We start from the raw sequence: 27,963 nt of genomic DNA on the forward strand, positions 1-27,963 counted from the left end.
GGGGGGGGGGGGGGAGAGAGGATAGGTGGTGGCGGCGGTGGTGGAGGAAGAGAGGAAGGTTGAATCGGAAAAACGGCCGATCCGCAAATCAACTATGTACGCAACGTCGCCGCAGCGTCGGCGAATTGTTTTGCTTTCCGCTCGTCCCTTCCCGGCTCGGTTAACCCGACGAAGCGCGCGATGCGCTCTCGCAATCGGCCGTGCGAAGCCCCGCGAAGCTTTTTCGAGCGATTTAAATTTGCACGCGGTCACGAAGAAACATATGACGCGTTCGGCGAACGGCCCGATGGACATATTTTTTTTTCTCCCTTTCTCCTTCCAGCCTTCGCCGAATTGGAACAGAGAAGCAGCGCCCTGCGCTGCGATCGAGTTCCTTCGAGTACCCGAGTGGGGAAATACAGTTGCCGGCGAAGTGGGGGAGACCGGGGCTACAGAGTGAAAAATTTTCTGTTGAATTTCACACATTTCCCGAACGGTCCACTCAGATTTTTGTGTCAATTTAACGCAAAGTGAAAAAATATGTAGGATTAAAGATGGGATGTATAATGCATGTGCAAAATAATGCAATTCCAGTGCTTTTATTTCAATTTTTTTTTCTTATAATTTCCTAACAGATATTATGGTGTGTCGATTTTGGTGCCCCGTTTCTAGAAGCGATAATCCTCATACATCTGGAAAAGTAGTTAATTCCAAAAAAAAGTATGTAACAGTTTTCATAAAACTACCATATATATTGGTAGAAAAGTGTTGCTGCTTTGCGCCCATGCGCATAAATGTTAATCGCCTATTAATATGTAATTTACGCCCTCTCTCGGCAAGGTTTCCAGGCCCAAAAACAAAATAGTACGTTGGTTTACTTGTCTTCTGTCGACTGCACACCCTTCATAGATAGAAACATACGAAGAGTCAAACATGTCCAGGTTCTTCCTTCGAAGGATTCGAAGAGCGGCGTTCCTAATCAAACCTAATATTTAAAACGCCTCGAGTTCTCACTTTCGGGTGTTGTGCGGATCGTTCCGTCGACCACGTAGCATCCGAAGATAAACTCGGGACGATCTGACTACGGACGTCGGTCTGGATCCTCGATTAACACCGCGAGAGAAGAAGGTCTCTTCGCCCAGCGCGCGGCCGTATCTCCTCGTTATTCTCCGCCGCGGATTTCCAGCGGGATCGAAACACCACACTACTGTCTGAGAAGTTCACACTTCGGCGAGCCGCACGCGATCCGCGTTTCACCGCCGGGGGGGGGGGGGGGGGGGNGGGGGGGAGGCGGTTTCTCCCGCCAATAAACTTCCTGTCGGCGGCGGTGGGTCGGCAAAGATATCCGCGGCGTGAGATAACGCCAAGGCGGGAAGATTGCGAGCTATTAGACGCCTTCGCGTAGGGTATACATTGTTTCGCGAACGTCTCGGCCGGCCGTGGCAATCACGGTGTCGTTAGGCGATCTGCAATTATTTCCGAGGCGTGTTATTATCCTGTTCAAGGATGAAAGGCTGCCCTGCCCCGGGCTCCCGCGCGTCGTTCCGAAGGTGCCAAAGATGACCCGTCCTCTGCTCCTCGCCCCCCTTCTCTTCCCTATCCGCTCGCTCCCTCCCTTCCGACGCGGCGCTAATTACGAGGCCGATAAAGCGACGTGCGTAAAGTTTTACCGGCCCGTTAATGCTCGCGCGCGTTTATTTCGTTTCGCGATCTCCTCGCGGGAGCGAACGGTAATCGTAAACGCGCGCCTCTTCTCGTAAGCTCGAGAAGAGAATTTACGCGCGAGCAACGCGCGGAAGTACACGCAACGCCGCGAGGAGGCGCATCGCCCCTTCTTGACCAACTGTTCGATTCGTTGCGAACGTAACCGTAAACCGCCGTTTCAACCGAGATCCTCCTCCGACGTTCTTTCGGGCGTGTTTGACACGCCACCGCGAATCCCAGATCGGATTTTCACGCTTGACTATCGTCGTCCCCGTGACGACCTGCTGCCTTACACCACGCTCGTCGAGGGACGATTTATTTGTACGAAGGTAAAGAAAATCGGAATTACCGCGTGTCGAAGGTCGGGGGCTGACGTATTTCGCCTGATATCTCTCGCCTCTCTCTCTCTCTCTCTCTCTCTCTCCAATCTGGATTTCACATCGAACGTATACGATCCATTGGGACGTGTCTGGAGGAAAGAACCCTGGATAACCCAGCCAGCCAGCCTGCCTGCCTGTCGGGAGTTCCAACAGGTACACGGCACTGTCTCTCGGGACGCCATGTACACAGTGAGCGGAAGGGCCAACCCTTTTAGCGATTTTCTCACCCCCGTCGTCCGCACACAGTGCCGCCACCGCTCGTCGGAGGTGCGCACACACGGACATGAATTATCCCCCTCCCCCCTTCCGTTCCCCTTTCCGCCCTCTCTCCGGAGTCACGAGCGTGGCAACGCATGAGGTCTTCTGGCGGGAAGGGTGGCACGTCGCGGGAGGGGGGGCGAAACAGAGGGTGCATCGTCGCCGATGAAGGGGTCCGAGAACCATTGCCGAGCGTCGACAATTAGTGCGCCCTCTAATCCGAAGCTTATTTCCTGCGCGCCATTGAGCCACGGATCAGTCGAAAAGCGGGCCCCGCATGATCGATCGAAAAAGAAGCGCAAGAAGCGAAGTACCACCGCGCCGTCGCCGTCAGCTCGCAAGCCGGGGTGTGAACGTACCATTGCGTTCGCAGTATAAAGTTAGCAGACTCTCCGAAGCCGTGTATTTTGCGACTCGCTGTATCGCACCGGCTCTTCTCTCTTTTCTATTTAAGTGATCGGTCGTTTAATTAATTTAGTTTGGTAAAATCGTTTTCTTGGGGACCCTTTTAGATTAAATTTCAGCTGCTTTATGGCGAAAAGGCACATCTGTAAAGTTAGAAGACGACCGTTCGGAAGTTGAGATATTAGCAACTGAAGTTGACACTTTTTATATACATGTTTCTTGAGATTGATGTTTTCTGTTTTTAATTTGTTGCCAGCTTTTTCCAAACTACATTTAGAATTTTAATGAAAAACTATCGCGATATCAAGCAAAAAATTTGCAGAAACACACGCGCGTTGCTGAAATATATACCTAATGTTATCTGTATTAATATATCTGTGTGGGAGAATTTAATGCTTGGACGTGTATTGACGTACACATCGGATTATTTCTCCGGTTCTCAGCGCGCGAGAATCTTTTCCACACAGACAGGAAAAAAAACGGTCGGTATCGATGTACCTCGCGATACACTGTCGAGGGTAGAATAGAATGTCCGTGTTAAAAATATTCAGCTCGGGTATTATCGATATCCCCTAGTTTTACCGTCCGACGTAATACTGATGCTTAAAATACATCGCGAGATCGGGGGAGAAATAACGACTGTGCCCGTACGCTATGAAAGCATCAACGACTGGTGTAACGTCGTATCTCGAAACCGTGTCCGGCCGCCACGTCGTAAAGGGTTAAACGTCCGCCGCTATTCGCGCTCACGTTCTCCGTGAACGCGTGTGGTACGCGCGTGCAGGCAGGAGCGAAGCAGGCGGGCAGGCAGACGGGGAATATTTTCCATGGCGTGCGCATTCGTTATTCGACCGGTCGATGCCGGGTAATTGAATACGCGGCTTTTATACGCGGCCGAGGGCGGTGTGCGCGGCTCGTACACAGGGTTGGCGGGAAAGGAGGGTCGATTCTCCCTGGTGGGAGCCGTTGGACAAAAGGTGGGAGGGTGACGGCGGAGAGCAGGAGAGGGCGAGCGAGCGCACCGCTCGTACCGAAACACGGTAGAACGGGGCGGGTAGCGGAAAAGGGTAGATCGGCGGCGACGGGGGGTCTATAGGGAGAGGGAGAGAGAGTGAAGCCAAAGAGCGTAGGGGGTGAAGGATCGCGGGGGAGAGGGCAACTCGCTCGGTGTGTTCCGCTGTTCCGGGGTTTTATAGTGGCGGTCGGAATTAATGAGGGGCCGTGTTTTCACGGCGACCGAGTGGCGGTGCAGATTTCATTTTACTATTTACCCCGGGGAATTTATTTGGCAACGAGAAAGAGAGAGAGAGAGAGAGAGAAAACGGTGGCGGACAGGGTGCGGTATCGCGCACCGAGGTTGTCGCCAGGGATGGTGGGAGAGAGAGGATACACGATCGCGCGCGCGACACGACGCCGCGTTTGACGGCGATCGCGCGCTGTCTGGCGCGGCATTGTCGGACCCTTCCCGAGGGCTCGGATAATTCGCGAACGTTTCCATAGAGTATCGAGTCTGTAAGCGAGGAGCTCGTATCGGAAAGAGCTCGGATTACCTTCGGGCGGTTGGCGCTGCTCTTTGGACTGTTAAACAATCCCTCTTAACGCGCCCGGGAATATATTTTTCGTTTGTTAAGGAAAAATCGACGCCGCATCGAGCGAAAATACGGCGCGGACGAATGTTTACACGGTGGAAGAAATTCTATACTCGTCGTGAATGTGTTCAGCCACGAGGCGGTAAATTTGTGTCTAACGTCGATACTAGCTAGTAATGTAACGCTCACTTCTAGTGGCTAGATAATAGCTGAACATTTTTTTATGAAATAATGTACCCTAGTTTTTTGCCTGCTACCACGTTTTTAAATGTTAGTGGCGAATATATAACACAACTAAATTCTAGATTAGACAACAGCAGGATCACGAAATTCTCGATTTTATATTTCAGTGAATAATCAGCCAATAATGAACAAGTCTAGAGCAACTAGTTTGGAAAATTCAATTTAGTCTCTACTAGCTTTTGAGAAGTAGATAAATTTCTATTCGGGACAAGAATGTTTGGACGTTGTTCCGTCTAAATAGCTTTTTAATCACTCTCTTTTGAATTCTCTCTCTCTCTCTCTCTCTCTCTCTCTCTCTCTCTCTCTCTCTCTCTTCGTCCCCCTTCGACTCTATTCTAGCGATCAGGGTCGGCCACGGGGACCGTCGCCTCGCAACCAAGCTGATACCGTCCGAACAAAACGTTATTAAATCGCGGATTCGCGTCACGTTTCACGATCTAACGAATTAATATGGAAATTCCAAAGTACCTTACGAACGAACGAACAGCGTCGACGCGAAATCCCACAGGCACCACCGGGAGCAACGGGCAAAGAGATCGCGCCTCACATTGGCGTCGACATCTCGATTCCACCCTCGTCAGCAGTTACGCTCGACTTTGTCCCGCTATCGCGGAGAGAGTTGCCCGCGTGTAGCTCGCGGCGTTTGTCGAATATTAATTAATATTAATACACGTACGACGATGGTATTAAGCTTCGTAAAACGTGTGCGATAATACGATATGGTTACGTGCCGGTATTTCCTTGCATTTATTAATGTGCCTGGCTTGAACGGGAAGAATGTTAATTAAAAGGTTTCAGAGCAGATATACGAGCAAAGTCCATAGTTTGCACGAAGCAAGTCATGTTTCGAATGAACTTTGCAAACCCCGGTATATTTACATTTACTCTCCTGCCCCCGAACTCTTTTAACGGGGAGACCCGTTGACTTTTTAATGCGCGCGTGCTGGCGAAGGGTGTTCGCACGATTGTGATTTTTCGGATGCGATGACGTCGGCGGGATTTGAATCGATCGTTCTCGGGGAAGACGTACAAATGCGATGAAACTCTACGCCCATGATTACGGTCGTAGCGCTACGGGACTAAAATGAAACGTATATTTGAGGTTAGGGCGGATCAGGGGTTGAGCCTGGCGGGCCCTGGAGTCGTTTATATGGTGATTCAATGGGGGTGCTTGGCAAAATGTCAAGGGACTCGTAAGGGTGGCCTCGAGTTTCGCTCGCTGGCTTTCAGCTCGCCGCCGCCCTTGCCCGGCTGTTCGCGCAAAAATTTCACGTCCGCAGCTTCGTGCGTCTCGCGGACGCTGAAAAACGAACTATTCGTGATAACACCGGCAAAGGAATCTTCGCAGATGTCCCTTAAAAACAAGGATTTATCACTCGTGCGATATTAGATGCTAAACTTAGCTTTACTGAAACTAGAAAATATGCTCATCAATCTGAGTCGAAATTTTGATGTTACTTTGACGTTCTTAAGGGATGGTTCGCATTTACTAAAATAATCTGTAGACTAATAGAAACATATTTTGATAATACTGACACTTATTAACATTTTTCTTGAATCTTTAATTCTATATTGAAAGGAAAAATATCTATTCGGCAGATACTCATATTTCTTTAAATCCAATTTTTTTTTTTTTTTTAAAGAAAATACGTAGTTATTTTCATGTAAAACTATAGATTTCAGAAAATATATAAATATTTGAAAATAATTTTTTCTTAATATACAAATATCATTTTAATGCTGCCTGAAATAATCTATTTTGACGCTAAAACAGCGAAGGAGACAATTTAAAATGTCATGACCAAAAAGTATGAGTGTATTATTAGAATGCAATTGAGAATCCTTATTTTACTATCTTAGTTCCTATTGTGTTGTACAATTACAGGCCTGGTAAATACCAAAATTTCGACTCGAGAAAGTGCATCTAAGGCAAAATCTTTCTCGTATGCTTCCATTAGCTTATCAGTTTCTGAAATCGCCAAGTATCTGCGACGTGAAGGCCCAAACATCGAAGAACGATTATTTATTGTTTGGTAACGTATATCTCCTGCACTTGAAATGAACCGCGAGCAAGCTTGGTGTTAGAATCATTCTGGCTTTCATAACGCGTCATTGTAGGCCAGAGGCGCTAATCAGCTCGAGCTTTACGTCGTTTGACTCGGCTTTGTGTTTCTGACGTTAATCGATTCGGCGCACGATAACGGGAGCGCGCCGGTTGGCGCGAGCAATTTAACGGCGAGATGCTTTCCGACCTTGATACGATCCGAACCGATGAATCGACGTGCTATTCGTGTCGCGAGTAGAACAGATGTCCATCCGACCGCGGTCGGCGGGCAGCCTTTGTCAAGGCTACAGTTTCCACACGCTCGTTACGCAACGAAAAATATGGGCGAGTGGGTGGGCTGAACTCTGACAGTTGATTGTTGCCGCGTACGGACAAAGCGTCATCGAGGGATGAAAGCGGATATTGCATGCGGAAAAGGTTACTGCCAACGGGCAAGAGGCAGAGTAAAAGCCATGGAAAAAATGCCATCGATTTTCGACGGGTCGTAATTCAATACCGGCGCGTGATCAAATATAATCGGCTCTGTGAAGACCTCGAATTTGATGACTCAATGTCTCGATCAATTAATAATCAACTCCCGGGACGATCAACCGATTTTTATCCCCGAGTCGAAATCCTGCCTCTGCGTTAAACCTTTAATTCTACGACACAGTACACTGAGAGAAACCCCGCTAAAGTCATAGTCATTTGTGGTTTCAACTGTATCTTCTTCTGGTTTTGAGGATAAATAGTAAAAAGTAGTAGTGATATGTATCTAAGGTTGCACTATCGTTGACACTATAGTAACGCTTACTGAAATGGTTCTCTTGACGATAATTCTTTCACTTATTCTATTAACCCTTTAACCCTTTGAGTGCTATGGACGCATATATGCGTCCAACGAAAGCTATCGGTGTGAATTATGGACGCATATATGCGTTTAGCTCCGCTTGGCGCGCGGTTCGACCGTCACTGGCGGCGCGTGTTTGCGTTATGCGTAAAATTAATTAAAAATAATTCATGTTTGTTAATAACTTTCTTGTATTATTCAAGTAGTTACGCTTTGCGTATTCAATCGACAGAGTTCACACACTAGCGAAAAAATTATACCATCCCCAGCGATTGAAACCGCTGGGCGCGCGCTGCCCACGCGGATTGCTTGCGCCGGAAGTATTCAGCACTCAAAAGGTTAAGAGCACCGAAGTAGCACCAAAATCTCAACTCTCTCGTTTCCGCCGCACGCGTTAAATGTTCATTCGACCTTCGACCTTACCGTACAAAATCAACGATCGCGTGTTGTAAACATTACAGCCGAGAGAGCGTGACGATCGATCACGGTCTCGCTAAAAAGCACCGCGATACTATCTTGTCTGTATCTCGTTCTCGCCGCAAATCGATCGGAAACGGCAGGCGAATACAAATCGCCGGCACATATAATCCGCTTTCCTCGCGAACCGCAATTTGTCTTCTCGGCCCTTCGTCGTTTTCTGTTAGACGCTGCCCTTGCCGAGCCGGTCCTTCTCCCCTTCGGCTAATCCGCCCGCCCGGGTCTTTCCGGCATCGATTTTTCACGCGAGACCCGACTTTCGAGCGGCCAAGGGTGCTCCCTACGAGAAAAAGAGGAATGAAGGGGGAGGGAGATGGATAGAGGGTTACGCGAGGAGTCAGCAGATTAAATAGGAAAAGGTCAACCACGATCTGACACGAAGGGCGCCCACGGCTGTTACATGCTTCCCTTCCTCGCTGGTCCTTCACCTCCTTCCACTCTCCTTCCGTTTTTCCATCGATCGGACTCTTATGTCAGCTCGACTCTTATATTTTTTTTTTTATCTCGGACAGCTTTTTATTTGTATCCTCCTGATTATATCCAATCGGTGTGAATATCTCCCGAATAGCCTCGCAGCGTTTTTCGTGATTCCACTCACCGTGAAACTCCAGCGAATGCGAAACAAATCACTTTTTATCTGCCCCCGTGCTGGAATTTTGGTGTATATCCGTACGTATATCAGATCGTTCCAGTTTTCGTGGTATCTTCAGTCGTAATGCTTGATTTCGTCCGCAGCGCGAGTCGCCTAGTGCTCCTGCGGGAATATTCCGAGTACAAAACAAATTTCCTCTCTTTTTCTCTTCCCGCGCCACCCTCAACCGCCGGAGGGTACGCGGGAGGGTGAACCGCGGGGCATCGACCAGCTCGCCGCCCTCTACATCCGCGATTCTCTCCCCCGAGGGTGTCCTCGGCTGGTTATCGAACGTCGGCACGACAACCGAGCCGAGTTACGGAATCACGTGAGACACTCGACCTGGAGCCTCATCGAATTATCGGGGATTTCGCCTGCCCTTTTCACCAGCTCGCGCACTCGATGTCACGCTCGCTTCCGAGCGAGTGTCGGCCGGTTGACACTTATGCGCGTAACCGACTGGATATTTCTCTCGCCGGGTGAATAAAGCGAGAGGGAATTATTGTGAACTATCCCGCTCGTCGATACACATAATTCGATTCCGACGGCATAATTGTCACAGTGAATACAACGTCTCGATCGCTCAACAGCCTCCGGATTGTTATTTAATCGTAACTTCAGCGCCTTCGTCGTGTGTTTCCGATTAATGAACAGCAGAAGGACGGGATAAAATGTCGCGGAAAAAAGCGCCAAAACTGACTTATTGGTATGGAGGAGTACGGAGATAGAAGTTCACCGATGAATGAATTCCACGTGATCAAAATGGAGGTTACGTGCTTGACGATCTCGCAATTTTCTCACTCGGCCGCGCCGCTTTCAGAGGCAACAGTCAGCGGCGAGCTGCAGTAGGGTGACATTTTTTTGCAAACCGATATCGGTCAGCCGTGCGCGCGTGTTGCGCAGGGTCGATACCCTTCCGGTTCTGTCCATGAACTGGATAGCATCGTCGCCGGAAATTTAATATCGTCAACGACAACCCCGGCGTCTCTTCGTCGTCTTCGTCCTCGTCGTCGTTCTCGTCGACGCGTATCGTATCGCGACGCTCGACAGGGATGGTTAAAGGGAAAACTTTAACCCGGCAAAGGCAGCAGCACTCCCTCTCGAGTCTTTTTTCAACGCTTTAACATCGAGGGGTTGGTCGCGATATTCCCCCCGATCCCGTCGAAAGAGAGGAGGCCTTCTTGCTTCACCCTTACGCCGCCATGTTTTCCAACCACTCTGTGTGTACGGCGCAGATGTGCGCTTCGAAAAGATCGTGCCGGGCGCCGCCCCTCGTGTCGAATTTCTTCTGTAACTTATCTTAATTTCACCTTGTAATTACGGCCGGTGTAAGGTTGCGCCGGAACCGTCGCCGCTCTTCTCAATTTCCTCCGCCGCTCTGTGATACCGATCGTTCTCAGCGAGCTCCAAAAAACCGGCAGAGCGTATCTATCTTTATCATGACTCTGGATTCGGATTGTCGACTTGAACGACGACCGAAGAGCGTGTCAGTCGAGATCTTTATTTATAAAAAGATTAAATTCGAACCTCTTATCTCGCGGAACATTCGAAAGTGACTTCCTCAGGGCCAAATTCGTTAAAATCGGGAGAAGATGATTTAATTTTGAAGCGACAAATACGCGGAAAAACATTTCGTTTTGGTTGTTGAAACAAACGGAATTTCTGGTTTCAAGAACCGAATTTGATTCATAAGAAATTCTTCTTTCCTCTAACCAAACTCGTTTTGTTTGTTTATCGCCGGGCGTTTGGTTTGTTTATCGCCGGGTAAATCCTATCGAACTTTCTTCCATCTATAGCATCTGTCAGTCGTGTGATATTTCCCCTTTTTTCGCCAGATTTTATCGGTGAATGTTTATTCACGGTACTGTTCGTTATAACTTTGTCGGCGATGTTTGAATCAAAAGAGAAAAATCGATACGTCTAAACGTACGCACATGTGTGTCGGCATCCCCGAAGAGGTTAAACAATTGAACGGAGTTGCAATTGGCTTCTGTGAGTCGTGAACGAAAGTTTTCAGTAATAAATGCGTGCTTCTTGTTTCAGCGCTCTTTTCCCCATCCATCCATCCATCCATCCAACCTGCCATCAATCACGTCCCGAAGTTGCGATATAACATTTCAAGAGCGCGCTGCGTATTGATTTCCAGCGTCGTTGGCGTTTTCCCCGCGCGCAACCCTCGGCGATTACGTCGTCTTACCGGCCGATAAAAAGCGAACGTGCGCGATTAACATTTCATACCGGGGTACACGTGTGCCAACGGAAACCAAGTACACTAAGTATACCGGCGCATAAGTAACTTTTACCCCCCTCCTCTCTCCCAACCCCCCGCGGGGTTCTTACGGCAGCGAGCTGACGAGAGAGCGCGAGTGCACGCCGTGGAGTAAATCGCTCGGCGATTTGCCGTTAAAAATAATGTTAACTTTCGCCTCGACGGGCACGCGATTTCGCCGCAGCCGGCTATTATCGACCGCGTTATTTTTGTTCGGAAAGTCAGACCGAGCGAGCGAGAGCGACCGCCCCGACCCGCGTTAAGATTTCATGGGCGACACTCTTCGCGGCCAACACACGCGACACGCGACGACGAGGACCATGAAAATTTATCCCCGGAGTCACCGAGGTGACGTGGACACGGTTGGACGGACAAACTGTTCGAAAGTTGGAGGACGTGCGAGCAGAACGACCGGCGAGAGAAGGGGGTGGTGGTGAATGTTCATTTCGCGTACGCGACGGGAAAATCTCACGTTCTCGACGCGAGAAACAGAGAGAGAGAGAGAGAATTTCCGTCTCGGAGTAAGAATCCGAGTGGAAACTTAATCGTGACATTTTGTACACACTGCTGAGTGTGTATGCACCCCGATTGCATTACATCGCTGCGCGAATTTCGCAAGTCACGGCTCCGCTCTTCCTTATCGTGCCTTGCCCTGGAGTCGGACGAACGACTCTCTCTCTCTCTCTCTCTTTTTCTTCCCCTCTCTCTCTCCCTCCCTCGCAGCCTTGTTTCTTTCCCTTCCGGTCCTCGTAGGGCGTCCCTTTTCACGCGTCGCTTGCTCCCGAATCTCAGTGAGCAATTCCGACCCCGGGCACGATCCTCCGCCAGTGTTTTACTACGCATACTCCGGAAGTACTCCGGGGAGAAGACGTTGCGGAGGAAACATCCCCTGCGCTCGCTCGAGTCATGTCTTATGCATAAAAGTCTTATGTATTAGACGCAGCGACCGGCGTGGCGACAGTGCTATGTAGCAACCGGAGTACTCAACGTATACGACCATCCACCGCCGTTCCCAGGTGATGGTTTTGCGCTGCAAAAGTATCGCGGTGAATCGCGCAAGACACTCGCATTGTTCGACAAATATCGATCAGTGAGCGGGATAACGTCGGGGAGACGCTTGACGAATTTTTACGACGCGGCAGACGTCTCCTTGGACAAAATTGCGCCTGTCAATGGCGCAAGGTTAAAGGGAAAGAGGCAAGAAAAACGCTAACAATGCCCAATTTCGCGATCAAAGTGAAACGTGCGGATAAACAACTGCTGCAATATCAGTGTTGCATTTCGGTGCAATCAATGCTTCTCTCGAGATATCCCACCGAAATTATAGTCATTTTCGGCCTTAACCATATTTTCTTCTGGTTTTAGCTAAAAGAAAAGAAAAACAGGAGCATAATACAAAACACGAGTAAAAATTAGCTATCCATATGGCAGAGCTGAAACTTACCTAATTTAGCTAATTTTCTTGTTCTCATTTTTAGCTTCCACAGCTAAGAACCAGATCGGGTAATTAAATTTCAGTTGTATTATATAGGCAGCTAATTTCTTTTTTCCCTGTACCTTGAGATCTCTGCCGGTCGAAGGCAGAACGAAGGCGGAAAATTCGCAGCGCGTGAAAGAAACAACGTGTTTCGTCGTCCGTCGTGACGTTATATCGGCGATTAAAATTTATCGGACGTTAAGACGGACACGAATAAACGGCAGCGGGCGCATCAGATACACGTCGCTCTAAATAATTAATGCCGCGCGCGAGACATCAGGTACACGCGTTCCACGGTCCACGGTATTTCGCCGCGGCGGCGAAGCCGCGCGCGACGCCCGGCTCTCGTTGGCGATTTATGCGTCCGCCACCGGAACGATGCTCGTTTATCGCGACGCGAGAATCGATCGAACGTCCCTCGCGCGAACCAAGACACGAGCAGAGAAACAGAGAGAAAGAAAGAGAAAGAAAGACGGAAAAGAAAAGAGTCGAGTTCCCGCAGGATGGTGAGAATTTTATCCTTGCGCGAGCGCGTCGAAACGACGCGGGGACGTCGACGACGACGTTCTTTCTTTCCTCCGCCTTCGCCCTCCTCCTATTATGCTTCGCGCATCCGCCATCCGCGCCGATGGTTTTGTCAACCTCACAGAAATCGCTTCCCACCTGTTGTCTACCTCGCCGGCATTTACGTTCACGAATAACGAGCGGCATTTTGCCAGAGTGCGATTTCTTCTCGCGCTCTTAACGCGATTAGACGCGGGATGGAATGGGGAGAGTTCGGGCGCGTTTCGCCGATGAGAGCGCGCGGTTTACTTTAATTAAAAGATATAATTATCAATGATATTTAAATGAGGAGCATGTACGCGCTATTGTTAATGCCACAGGAGCGACGCGAGAGAAAGGTTAAAATAATATAAGAGATAGGTTTTTCTCGTTTTAAATTATGCGACTGTATTATTGAAGGGGAAAATAAAGAAATAAAAATCTACTCTTAACTTCCCTGCCAAGTTAGGAAAGAAACTGCCAGGGAAGAGAATCGTTCCAAACTCGATGAAATTAAAAAAATTCGACCTTTGCTTCGAAATTGGATATTGAAAATTTGTGAAGAACGCGAATGCCCATTGAAAAATATTTAGTATTTGTAACTATAATCATCATAGCGAAAGAATTATAGTAAGTTATTTTTCTAGTAAACGTTACTATAGTGTCAATGATAACAATCTTATTTGCATGTTTCCCCACTATATTATTTTTGTAATTAAATTCAGAAAAAGGGTATATAGGCGGAAAATATCTGTAATTTCTCTCAGTGTTCCCTCGTGTAAACGATACCCGTGTGGCAGATCGTCATTTATATCGATATTTATAGAATATCCAATTACAAAGGAGATTGAACGAATCATCATATTATCGACAATATATTTTGTCAAGACCGTCGAACATTTAATCCGCGTTGCTGGTTTATAAACGCCATATCCTCGATGATAGATCGACCTGCTGCTTTGCCTCGGTACCTCCGCCCGTAATCAACCTTTTATTATCGCGACCGGTTCGTGACTCTATAAACGATATAAAATGATGATCGCTTCCCTCTCCCTCCCCAATCCCTCCCCTCTCCACCGTTCAGCGACGCGACAATTATTCCTTTGTGCGTTTGGCATCGGCGATTAATATCTGTCGTACGGACGAAAATGTGATAATTACTTTATCGGTTATATTAAATCGACGGCCCCTCCTTCGGCGCGACAAATGCGCGATGCGCAGCGGGGAGTTTCTTTTGATCTGCGCACCGGCGTAATGCGCTTTATCCCAACGCGATCTTGAGCGCGTTCGAATAAATTTTATCGCCTATCGCTGGCGAACGGAGAAAAAAAGACAGCCGATAAATATCTCCAAGTGAGATTACAGCGTGTCAATAAGAAAAAGGAAAAAAAAACGGATGAAAAAGAGAGAAATAGAGAGAGGGAGAGATTCTCTCGATAGAGCGCGTTTTTATCGCGAAGTGGCGACGTTCGCGGCGAGAAATCGCCAAGTCAATATCACTTAGTAGCGCGATGCCGCGACCTCGTCGTCGTCGACTCGTTAATATCGCTTGTATGCGCACGGCTGAGTCTTCGTGCCCTTAAGTACTTGGCGAACTTTCCGACATCGTCGACGTGCGCGCCCGAGTCTTATCGTGAGCGGCCCCGGCTACGCCCAGCCGCCCCTTATAATCCGGGACACGGTGTATAATGGCCCGGTAAACGCGAATCGCAATAACTTCATTCGCGCCGGCGTAGGCGACACGCGAGATAAAGCGATAATATTCTTTCGCGCGCGCGGACGCGCTCCGTAACGCGCCGTAGCCGCGAACTTTCTCGCCAGTCTCCGCGAGTTTACACAATTCGGAATGAACTAAAAAGAAAAAAAAAAGGGAAGAAAGAGACTCCTCGTCTAAGATGGACGTCTTCGCCGTGTCTTGTTTAACCTCTCTATTATTCGATGGACGGCACCGAGCGACGTGCGGTTGCCGGCTCGGGGGAGACGATCGAATAATCTCGAGATCTCGTTGATCGCGTTTTCCAGGTGGAGGCAAAGGTCTTTTACGTATCCCATATTTCATGTTATCTAATGTAAATACTCTTAATATATTATAATAACCATCATTATACATGGATTGTTTCCCAAAATATTAAATATATATATATATATATATGTGTGTGAAATGTGCCGCGATGTTTGGTCACGATCGTCAATTCGCAACGCGCTCGGTTCCGAATTTTGCAAACTTTGGAGTGTTTAGTATAACGTTTCCGATATGACTGATGAGATGAAGCGCGAGCGCGCCGAGCGGCATATTTCGACGAAAAAAGAAAAAAAAGAGCAGCGCGATCGCGTCGATCAGCATTACTCGCAGATAAATGAACGAATTGGCACAATCCGACACGGATTTTGAAAAACCCCTGGCACTAAAACGGTTAAGATCACCAGCGGATGACTATCGTTGAAATAGAGTTACACAAGTTCTAAAGAAGTTGTCGTTGACATCGTCAGTCTCATTTTTATTCGTGTCGCGTCTTTACTGTTTTGTGTGCTTCACGTTCGATCGCTCGGATATCTGACGTCGGGGAAACCGGAAAGCGTTAAAGAGAACGACGACCTGCGAATCTCGTCGCTAAGAAACGATCCATTCCGAATTCAAAAGTCCTCCTTGAACGTGAGGGGAGGGACAGGAGGAGCGGGAAGAGGAATGGGGGTGACGGGAAACAGGTACGGTTTACGCGACGGTCTGTGTGTCTGTGTATCGGAAGCACCCGATGAAAACACTTGGTGTAAAAACAAAGTTAGCGGCGTAATCCGCTCGCCGCCGTCTCTCCCTCTTCCCCTCAGCAGTCTCGCGCGCGTCTTCCGCCCCCTTCGCGTCGTCGCTCTCCTCTCTCCTCCCTTTGCTCTTTCGCGGGGACACGAGAGGACGCCGTTGACGGGGTGTACTGAGAGTCGCAGGGACCGTAACGGGCCGGATTCAGGCTCTTCCTGTCTTAGTGGTGTGGCGTTACCATGGTAACAGACTGTAAGCCGCTTAACACCCCGGGCAACCCCGCCGCGCAGACCTCCTGTTCCCGAGCACGACGGAATCCTCGTGGCTCCAACACAACGGAGTCAAGCCGCCCCCGGTGTGATACTCCCGTAGTGGAAGCGAGTGGTAGTAAATGTCGTTTTCCCCTCTCTCCCATCCCCTCTACCCGTCGCGACCGGCCACGTTTTCGCACCCTCGTTGGTAACGAGCGGCCGAGAAGTCCCTCGACCCGACACACAGAATATCTCCTCTCTGTCTCATCTGTCTGTCTGTCATCGGACGATCTCTCTTTGTAGAAGACGCGTAGTCAAGCCGGGAGAGCAACGATTAGCCCGATGGAGGAACAGTCGATAGATTGGGATGTAAGGGTGGGAGAAACGGAGGCTAGCTGAGTTAGCGATGATCCTAGTCGTAGGGGTGGAAGAGCGAACTTGCGGTCGGAAGTTTCGGCGACGAAGCGCAAGCGGATTCTCCGTCGGACGCTGACACCTCGCGGTTTATTCAAACGGCGGCGGGGACGGTGAGATGCCGGGAGTCCGCGGGAGAACAAAAGGAACAACGGAGAGAGATACTCCGCCGTTAAATGAGAGCGTTCCTCGCGAGGAGGACATGATGAACCCCTTTGCTGGAGAGAGAGAGAGAGAGAGGAGGTGCAGAGGAACACGCGGCACCCTCGCTACGCGTGGTGGCGTCGTAGCGAAAGAATCGACGACGGATACCTTGCGCCTTTGTCTTCAACATGACGTGCGTTGTCCCCTATACTTAGTCGCCGGTTATTCACCGCTGATTCTCTCTCTCTCTTTCTCTCTCTCTCTCTCTCTCTCTCTTTCTCGTCCTCTCGCTTTTCTGCCGTGAAATTGACGAGCGCGCGAAAGGTGAGCGACGAGACGTTGTTGGACAACGAGCAGATACCGAAGCGTGAAACTGAATTCCGAGCGTCACGCCACCAAGGACGAACAATGCCCGCAAAAAGGAGCCCGATTCCGGGGTGTTTTGGGAATGGGAACTGAGCGCGGACGGAGAGAAAGGCGAGGGATGAATAAAGGTGGACGACGAAGATAGCCTGGCGAGAAAAAGTAAGAGTGGGAGAAGGAGAAAATAGAGTCTTAGGCATAAATAGAGAAGCCCAACGAACGAGTCAGTTTTGATTGGCTGTCTGAATTACATAACCTAGGCGCCGTTTCCTTTATTTACCACGTCTAAGAATATATGATGTGCCGGTAAATTATATTTTTGTTGCTTTTTTTTTTCATCGCGACTCAATAAAATCCTTTCTTGATGTGTCAGGTTATAACGAGTAATTACGAATTGCAGGGAGAGTAGTTATCAGAGTCAATCTCTCGCAATAATCTAATCTTACCTCTTCACTCATTTTCCTTCTCTCACTAATATCACCATGCACAGAAAAATGGTGGACTTTCGCTATATCGAATATCGAGTTCAGTTGCGCTTCTCTATTTATATCTAGGGAAGAGAAAAAGAGAGAACAGACTCGAAACAGCACAAAGTCGTTTCCGTACTTCGCTGATAAAGAATTCAATGGCGGAACAGGCTCTATCTTTTCCCTCTCCTCAAGAGGAGGAGGGAGAGGACCATCGGGCATTATCTCCTTATTTTCTTGTTTCACCCTAGGCCGTTTTTCGCACGAGGGCGAAAGGACGACCTCCTCGTTCTTAGTCGTTCCTTTACGCCGAGACAAAAGGCAGTTCGCATGTCGTCGTGCGTCGCTAACTACAGATTTATATATATATATATATTACTAGACTGCTAACTTCCTTATATACAGTATCAAAAAATGGACACCGGAAAGTATGTATTGCATACTACTTGCTAAGTAGGAAAGAAATAGGTGGTAGTGAATAAATGTAATATGGCCGATGCCTACAACCAAGACGTGAATACTACTTATATGACTATTCTGTATATGTTTTCCGGACCATGTATTTCGTACGAGTTGGTGATCTATTAACATATAGAAGTCTGTGTCGCTAGCCGTGATAAAAGAAGGAAGAAAAGGGAGATTTGGAGAAAGAGGAACCACGATTCTCGCAGCCACTTTACAATCATTTCTCTTCCCGTGTGACTTTTCTGGATTATTTTTTCTTATCATTAGCTAGTCGGGGCTAGCTCAGCGGGCATATTTGTCTTCTTTACGGCTTCCTTTGCGTCCGATTTGCATTTGCGTCCTGTCGCATTTATAATAGCACAATATTGCGTTTTCATGATGACCGGTATGAACTTCGGAGTGATATAAGAGACAATATATCATGAAAATGTAACATTTGAGCGTATATTTAATGTGTTGCTTCAGTGTTACTTTGGTACGAAAAAGATAGGTATGAAGAGAATTTGCGTTGCAACGTCATGTTTGAATCGCAGAGTTGCTCCTGCTTTTTTTTCTAATAATTTTATTATTGTATACTAAAGGATTTTTTTCCTGTAAATGAAAATTATTATTATTGTAATCAGACTCGTGCCGGAGATCAGTATGCATGACTGCTGATTAAAAACTAAGATATTAATAGAACAATGCGAAGTTATTACGAAGATAATCGCGAAAATATTTTGCTCTTGTCAGAATCAATTCTCTTTTGTAATAATTTAAGTAATAATTTAGCACATTGAATGTTGGGGGTCAACGGTGACAGGCATTATAATATTATCGCACCTTGTTAAGGAGGTTGTTGTAAGATTAAATGAATTTGTTAAAAATTCGATGAAGCTTGCATTACGTGCACATTAAAATGTTATTTAACTGTTTGTTTAATTAGAAGAAGATTGACCGTTCGAGAACTGTGATATTTGCAATTAAAGTTGCCACATTTTTATACGCGTTTCATGTGGCGACAAAGTCCGACCAACTACTCCTCCCTCCCCTTCCCCTTTATTGCAAAATGGAATAGTAAAAATATATGTGGTGCTACATTCAATATTCAAGGCTCAGTATAATGATTTTTGTCATTAGATACAATAGTTGTTATACATATGTAGATTAGGTCACTCTGATCAAGAAAAATCCTGTATCATTTTGCAAATAACACGCAAATTCTCGAGTTATTAATTAAAGAAGCTTCTATACATGGCCATTTTCAATTATTAATAATTCAAAATTTTCCGTGGTCATTTGCAAAATGATAAAGGATTTTTCTACTTAGTATAACCCATTGTACTTGCACAAAGCGATGTTTCACGAAGTATCGGACACTCTATAATAACATTCGAAATACATATGCATATGTTTAAATATTTATATATATTTCTTTCTATTATCTCTGCATCTCTATTTTAAATTAACATGTATTATTTAGGTAGTGTATAAATGTATATAAATTTAATTTTGCTCGATAAATATTCAGGTTTATGAGACGCACGAATATTCAAAATTGATGCGCCTAATTCGAAATTTTTTATATAATTATATTTAAAGAATAAGACAGCATTAATGCAAAGCACCGTACCTCAAGGTTTGTTTTCGGTTTCAAATTAACATTTGAATTATAGTTAATCCCACTTCCTCCCTCGCTCATTCGTACCGCGCATCTTACGCAGAGAAAAATGTCACTTCGCTCTGCTCATTATCACGCGTTTCGGTTTTGCCATCACTAACTACGATATCGACCTGCAATTATGCCGGCTGATTTAAAATTATTTCGACTCTGTCGATTATTCGTCCCGTCTTCTCTCTCTCTCTCTCTCTCTCTCTCTCTCTCTCTCACGGGTCGCAAGCGGCGATTAATTGTCACCGTCCTTTGTCTAATTAACGAACGTCGGTGCGCGCAACGACGATATTTTATATCCCTTTTTGCCTCTCGTAAATTCTAATTATCGTCAACATCGCCGCATATCGCGTTTTATCACACCTTATCGCTTGTCGTTTCCGTCGTGACGTCAGAATTTCAAGCGCAGAAATTATAAATATACCTTTAACGTCAGCGCCTGATCGAATTGCGCGTATGCGCGCGACCATGCTTGACAAGCCGCTTCGCTCGTTACGGGCCGACGATCTTCGCTAAATGAAATTAATATCGATTCGCAGCATGCACGGTGACATCTCCGACTATTAGATGCTAATTGCTGCGCTCTCGCGATTATCACCGCGTTACGTCGCGCGAGCGAGATTAACGGGAATCGATTGATGATGAGTGACGACACGTTTCGTACCCGTAACGATCGCGACAATCCTATATATTCAGAGGAAAAATATCTAAAAAATAAAATACATTTATACGATGAGTACTAATGATATATTACACTAAAATACATATTTTTACACTGCGACAAAAATGTTTTTCAAAGGAGAAAGTATATATATATATTTTTTTTTTAACTTTTTCATGAAATCAATTGTTTATCCTATTCAAAGCTCCTGTTTCTTCTCGCCACAGCCATTTTGAATAATGACGTCAAAAGTGAAGAAATGTATGTAAAAAATTTTTTGTAAAATGCATTAAAATAAAAGGATATGTTTATGAAATGATACTTGTGATCAGTTGAGCATATGTCAAATATTCCGAAGATTTTTCTTCTTTTATTGTAATATTCAATAAATAACTAAAATTAAGGTGACAAAGTTACGAGAAAAAATAGGCCAAAAAGGAAGATTGCGTGTCATATTAATTTTGTTATTTGATTTTATTATTTTTATTATTATTTGATTTGATTATTAATTGTTTGCGCAAAAAGCAAGTTTTCGGAATATTTTATCAATGTACGCAATCTCAATCCAAGTGTCATTTTATGGACGCATCCCTTTATTTCAACATTTCCCGTTTTCTCTCTTTTTCCCTATATAACGTATTATATTGTAAACAAAATTATTAGTTGTATTTGCGCTTGAGAGGACAGTGTTTCAGAGCGCATAATAAATAAAACATCTATGTATTTCGCAAGAATTTTGTGCATGCATTTTCTCTTTCTTTTTTTCTCATTTTCTTTTCTCATCTCATTCATTTCATCTTTCTTGAGACTGCAGCGAAGAACCAAGAGCCGAAAATTAAAAAAAAATTAGATTTAAATAAATGTGTTATTGGAATAACTATCGAATAAGTATTTTTTTCTCTCGGTACAGAGATTAATAGCCGAGGAAAAGAAACCGATCGTAACGACATTCGGACGCTTACAAATTCGCGGCGCGCCTGGTCCCGTGGGCGCCGAGGTGAGAAAATACGGCGTGCGTACGTGCCGATATCATCTACGCGTGCGTACACACGCGCATACACACGTACACACACATATACATACGCATATACGTACGCTCGGTGATACTTAGTCCCTTTCTTCTGCCTCTCGCCGCCCGCGGCTGTCTCGCAATTAATCTCCCACGAAGTCGATCATGCTCGGCCGACCTCCCTGGCGGGTCACGTCAACACGAGCGCGACCTCCGATCCCGCGAGGAATTATGAGCCACGCTCGTTACCGAGCACGAGGGAGAATGCACGTGTGGAGACGACGGGGTCGCTCGTTAATCTCCGCCCGATAACGCCTCTTTCGCGGTACGAGACGCGTTATCGCGGAGGTTGTTACTGCGAGCTGTGTACGAACGACAGAGAGAGAGAGAGAGAGAGAGAATGCGTCCACTGGCCACGACGTGCGCCCGCGGCCAGACGGGGATGAGTTAAACGTCACGGTTGATTGAATCTCCCGCCGTCCGGCGAGAAAATCAGGCGTGCGACGTGTACACGCATCCTGCGGGGTGACGCGCGTGACGTGTCCTCTGCCTCTTGCCGTGCGAACAGATTAATTCGGTAAATCGCTACGACGGCTACCTGACCGGCGAGCCGCGTCGTGTCGCGCCCGGTCGAGATTTTCACCGAAAGAGGCGGATTCACCTACCTACCTACCTACTGCGCGCCATGTCGATGTGTCCTGACCTTCGAGGTCGAGGAGACCCGTAGATTCCTCTTCCTCTTCTTTTTACGTTCTTGCCCCTTCCCCTTCCTTCGGTTAAGTCAAACACGTAGCGCGAATTTCGCACGAACCCTGACTCCGCTGACCTCTCTCGTTCGCTTTCAGGTCTACAGCCTGCCAGCACCAAAGCTCAGCCAACCTCGATTGGCAAGTCCCACCGACCCAGTTCCGGTGTTCTACCTCAGGGTCACACCCCGGGACCTGGACCGGGCGGACAACAGAATAGCAGGAGTTTCGCCGCAGCCTTGAGAAACCTGGCCAAGCAGGCGGGCCCGGCTTCTCAGGAAGAGGAACCCCGCGCCAGTCCGAAGAACCGGGCGCCACCTTCCTTGGTCAGAGGTCCTTCCCCTGCTAAGGTGAGTAATTACACCGGCCACACTCGCTTTATCCTCTCTTCTCTACCGTGGGGGGAGAGAGAGAGAGACGGCCTCCTCTCGCGGCCTCGTTCGTTTCTTCGTACGGGACAGAAGTGCATCCGCCTCGAAACGCGAACAAAGGCCGCACCCTCTCGACCTCACTCGGTGGTCCCATGATCGGAATAATAAGCGTGCGCGCTTAGGGTATCGTAGCTGAGAAAAATCGTTGACATCGGTCGTTTCAGGATCGGTCTTCTTCGCCTTTGCGACGTGGACGGCGCTCTTTTCTTATTTCCGTTTTTTCTTCCCATACGGTTGAACTGATGAAGAATGTTGTCAATGGAACAGCACAGATGAAAAGAGGGTGCATAGATTTGTCCTCTCTCTCTCTTTCTTTCTTTGGGAAATTCTTCGGGTCTACTTATTACCGATGATACGATTTATATTTTGTAACGTTACGAGATAGATACCGTCGCGCATAGGAAAATTACGACGTCACTTCGACGTTGAAACTTGAGTGGAAATTCTCAGAAGCTTCGAGGCTGTGCGCAAATGACTGAATAATGTTCGCCGATTAACTTTGCGCGGGAATTACGCGCCGGTGGAAATTTCACTTCGATATTTAACGATCGAGATACGAGACTCGACGTCGGAAGGGATTAATCCTGGTTCTACCATCCGCGATTTTGACGCCGTAATAACATCATCACAGGTTTCTCAAGTCCATATAATGAAAAATATTTTTTAAATCGTGGTTTTTGCATTTTTATGAATTACATTTGTTGAGTTTATTGCCAATTTTGTTCATTGTCGTTGTACAGACTGGTTGCCGCCAGGAAACCAATTATCTTGTTGGGTCAAGCTGATAATAGCAGTTGCCTATTTGAACAAAACTTGATTAACAGAATACTGATTTTTATGCAAAATTTACATTGTTTTGAATCAGAATTATACACCATTTTACGTAGTAAAAATATGCGCAAAAATGAATTGGATGTGGCAGGAAATGTTATAAACAATGTTAAAGTAATATTTCTACCTGTCAGTTAGTGTAAATATTTATCTGATAGAGAAATCCTGCAGCTTGTACGTACTGAATGCGTCAATGCTCCAAACAGGAAAATTTCAAAGGGCATTTTTATATTTTCTCAGTTAAATTCAGAAGCCTAAAAAATATTGTAGTATTGTAGTTGTTAATTTCAAAATATTTATAGAAAAATATTTATATATCTTAGTTCAATTTTCTATTAGATATCGTAAAACAATAGAACATATTCATCGCATTCATATTTATATCGCACTTACATTTACATCTATCATCTTACATTTACATCTATTAAGATCTGTATGTATCAGAAGTAATATACAAAAGATACAAAATAACATACAAATAAATACAAAAAGAACGTGATCGTGTTAATATTTACGTAATATAATATATTTTGAGGATCTCAACATAATCGATGCTCATCAAGTTCATCACGACTTTAGCATCCCCTTAAAAGCATTCTGTTTTACCATAAATTTATCAGCACTATATTCTCCGTTACTGGTTGCATGGAATTAAAAGTCCTTTTGCACAATCGGATGCACAAAAGGATTTTTAATTCTGTGCAGCCAGTAACAAGAGTATATTACTGACAAATTTGCGATGAAACAGGACGACTCCGGGATCCACTTAAAAGCTCCCAATCTCGATCTTCTCACGCGTCGGAAAAAGGGGTTCGTAATCGAGAGAGAGAGAGAGAGAGAGAGAGAGAGAGAGAGAGAGAGAGAGAGAGCGTGCGAATTTCTGGACACCTCACGTGCGATATCGTGGGCCATTTCACGTGCTCACGCGATCTCGAGGGGTAATTGCTACCGGGAATTACGGTTTCTCGTCACCAAGTCGCGAAAGTGTCGGGGCAGGATATATAGAATTACCCACGTCAAGCGGCGCGGAAGGAAAAGAGAGTGATTTCGAAAGCACGCGTCCCTCAAACGGCTTCGCGGGATTGCCGGGGGTGCGGTGTCAAAGGCTCAAAGGTGGATCGAAAACGCAGCCAATCTCGGTAACGAAATGAAAAAGGCGCTTGCTCGGGCGGAAAGCGAATAAGGTAGCTCAATTCCCGATAATCGCGAGATCAAAGACCCGCCCGGTTGTACCCCCCCCCCCCCCCCCNGTGTATCGCCCGGTGTTGCATTGCAAATGCGAAGTATCTCTCCTGAGGCTCGATTTTCAGCCTGACATTCCGGATTAGACGGTTGTCCGAAGGCTCTGCGAGCGGCGGCGCGATGCGCTCGCCTTCTCATTCCTTTCTTCTGCATTTTTTATTCACGCTCTTCATTCGCGATGTGAAAATATACAAATCGATTCTCAAAGTGTCATTGATTACTGACGTTGTAGGACAAGCTCTGAATATTTATTAGTCGCAGTGTTGTGCAACTTTGCTCGCGGACAACGGAAACGGGGTTAAAAGGGATAATGGAGTGACACGAATTTGAACTTGATTTGATAATGCGGAGTCCATTAAGATCGATTTTTCGACGGGGAATTCGTACTCGTGATGGACAGCGCAACGGGGAGCTTTTGCATCGTCGCCTTGGCCCGACCGGAGGTGCACGTTCCTCCTCCTACCAATTTCCACGGCGGAGTCATCCGAGCAGCAACTCATTGCCGGTTCGGTGCACGACTTCGTTACAACGCCCAGCAATAAACTGCGAACCGCTCGTAACGTCTAAGTGGCGGAAGAGACTATAAACTGAGGAAAATTTCAGGCAATTTGCGTTGCCCCGCGCCTTCCAGGAAATCGCCTTGAAAATATTGTTAACACTCGGGATACTGTACAGTTTCCGGCTACCTATACAGCGCCTTCCTTTTTCTCACGAATTTCTGTGCATTGCGCGCCCGAATGTCGAGTACAATTCGACATTCCAGGTTGGTATTCACGATCAGATCTCATTGGGTTGTTTGATAAGTTCGTCGAGTTTTTTTGCGAAAGCAGTGTGTTTATTATCTAAAATAATCTGGAAAACCTGGAAATTCACAAGAAATTTGTTTATGTCTGGAAAAAATCAGGAAATTTTAAATAGACATTTGTCTGCAAGCCTTATTATTATGTCGTTCATAGACTAGTATTGTGTGGTTGACTGAATTTTATTTAATATTTTCTTTATTAAGAATCATGGAAAAAAGTAATTCAGGATTTTTCAACTTAATTTTTTATTAATTTTGATTTTAATTAGAAATAGCGTTATATAAATCGTGAAATCGTAATAGGTGCGAACTTATTAATATTTTGTGTACATATATACATTTAAAAGATTGTTTTTAAGTTTCAGTTTAATATTTAAATTTTATCAGTTTTTTATGTTTGTAATAGATTCTTCTTTGTTCTATATCCTTAGTCTCTTTCAAAATTATCATTGAAACTCGAATGATTCTTAATTTAATGTTATAATTTACAAACTTTTACGAATGGAAAATATTAAGAACTTGCACAATAAATATATATTTATTTGCAATAAGCATTTAAAAATATTTTTATTTTATCTAAAATATTTAACAAATTGCCTAGAAAATCAAGAAATTCTCGGGGAATTTTTCTCGAGTTCATTCTGAAACGTACTTCAGACGATTTTAAATATAAGATCGGACTATGAATTCCAGCCTAAGAGTGGTTTGCTAATTAATTAAGAGGTTAACTTAAGAGAGAAGATATACTAATTACTTAACATGTTCGCTACCAGCTACATGCAAGACGCAACGAATCTCTCTCACGAGAAACCAGCGTCATACATGTGCGACAACAAAAATGTTTTTTATGTCCACATCTAAATTAAATATGTTTTATCCAATAATGTAAAAAAAAAATGAGGTCTGTGTGGTGAGAGGATGTTTCGGGTAAACCCTGATTGCGAACGTGTTAAATTGAAGCAACCCCTTCATCGGTCGTCACTGATTGGGTTGTTCAGGCGTTACGAATTATTCGAACGCAAACGTCTCGCGAGGATGCGTCGTATCTACCGAGGAGTATCGTTGGAATTTGTTTTTCTAGGAGCGATCGACACACGAACGAAGACCTGAGGAAATGTCGTCCTTGTACACTACGACTGCCAGACCTGTTGAAACCAGCAAACACAGCGTAACTGCCGCGGCTACCGAATTGCTGGCCCGTTCCGGTTTTCAGCCGTACCGGCCCGAACACCATCCGGCCCATCCACCGGCATTCGCCCTGGATCCTACGACCTATAGCGCCTATCACCCTGGTCTCTATCCACCGCCTCATCTGCAACATGCTTATAGGTGAGCAACGATATCGTTAATTTTTGCATAATCAAAGGACGATATTCGAGTTAAAATATTGACGCTACTTTGACGCTCCTAAGGACAGTGTGTATCTACTTACAAGGAGATGACGCGAATCTCGAAGACGATTTCCGAACAGGTTATAGCTCATTCGTTAACTTGTGTATAAGGCGCAAAATTCCTAAAGAAGTTTGAGTGAATGAGCGTCTGTTAACGAGAAATTACAATGCAAAGCTGGACTCATGAGAGCTGTGCCACACATGAGGCGAAACTTAACACTCCTTGTTACTGAAGCGACATAGTTGATGGGACTACAAAGGGTCCCGTTCCATTACTTAAGACACCATCATGACGAAAATAAATTATATCATTAAAATTCAACTTATTTTTTGCAGTTTTCCTGAGATGAAATTTTGATGCTATTTTGACGCTCCGAAGAACAATTTGTACCCAGATTTGTACTCAGATATCTTAGAGACTTATAAAAACCTACTTGGACGATATTACACTTGTTAACTTCTCTCTTGAACCTTTAATTCTATAGACTGTTAATTTCAATGCTGCCTTGAAGCTATAAGTGCTTTCGATGTTTTGATTATTAAGTTCACGCGAGTAATTCAAAACAATCTATTTCGACTGTTTCGCAAAAGAAAAATTTAAGATATCATGGTCAAAGTAGGATTAAATAATATCGTTAGAATTGAACCAATTTGCCGTCTCAACTCATATTATAGAATTAAAGGTTAAACGTAATCCCGAAATTTCGATTCGGGTAGAGATATTAGATGTTCTCCTATTAATTATTCTTCGAAAACTTCTATATATGTTACTTAATGAGAGGTTTCGGCCATGCGACCTTTTCCTCTGCTTCTCGATCACACGACTTTGTACTAATATAATTTCATGTACCGTTCGCAGATTAGAGGAACAGTTGTACTTGGAGCGGTGCGGAATGCTGAGACCGCCATTGTTTCCCGGACTGCCGTCGTATCCTCTGTACGGATTGAGATACAGTCCAGACATGCTTCCTCCGCCGCCCGCCTCTTTAAGCCTCATGTCTCCTGTGATGCACGAACGGTAAGTAACGGAGTATAAAAAAAGTTTCGAGGGGAGAAGAGAGAAGATGGAGAGAAAAAAAAAGAATTCTGTTCTTCTCCCCTCCCTCCCCCCTCCCCCCCTTCTCTCTTTCTCTCTTTCTATTCGAGCGGCTGGAAGGACGCTGAATTTCTCAATTAACGACAGCGATACGGTTTCTCGTTTCAGGCTGAAGTTGGAGGAGGAGCATAGGCTGAGGCAAGCACGGGAGCAGGCTGCATTACGGGAGGAGGAGGAGAGGAGAAGAGCAGCGAGAAGTTCTGCTTCCGCCGCACCGGTACCCGCTCCTGCACCTGCATCTGCCGATACTGCAGGTGAGCGAGTCGCTCCACCCCCCACTGCCTTTCATTAAAAAAGAAAGCGTCGATCGAAGCGCGATTGCGATCTGCCTGATCGCTCTTTAAGGCGCGGCCTCTCTCTCTCTCTCTCTCTCTCTCTCTCTCTCTCTCTCTCTC

At 45.9% G+C, this 27,963-nt stretch overlaps 1 protein-coding gene across 1 annotated transcript in view; it reads left to right on the forward strand.

The window, feature by feature from the left end:
* LOC106747033 overlaps positions 1 to 27,963 on the forward strand; it is a 117,607-nt gene that overhangs the window by 79,958 nt on the left and 9,686 nt on the right. The window contains exons 9-12 of the mRNA XM_014624275.1: positions 21,875 to 22,125; positions 26,163 to 26,410; positions 27,332 to 27,490; positions 27,677 to 27,822. Of these exons, the coding sequence (XP_014479761.1) occupies positions 21,875 to 22,125; positions 26,163 to 26,410; positions 27,332 to 27,490; positions 27,677 to 27,822 (804 nt within the window). The remainder of the gene's footprint in view (positions 1 to 21,874; positions 22,126 to 26,162; positions 26,411 to 27,331; positions 27,491 to 27,676; positions 27,823 to 27,963) is intronic.

The sequence above is a fragment of the Dinoponera quadriceps genome, unplaced genomic scaffold (genome assembly GCF_001313825.1).
Source record: "Dinoponera quadriceps isolate SergipeBrazil2010 unplaced genomic scaffold, ASM131382v1 scaffold2099, whole genome shotgun sequence".
Classification (NCBI taxonomy): Eukaryota; Metazoa; Arthropoda; class Insecta; order Hymenoptera; family Formicidae; genus Dinoponera; species Dinoponera quadriceps.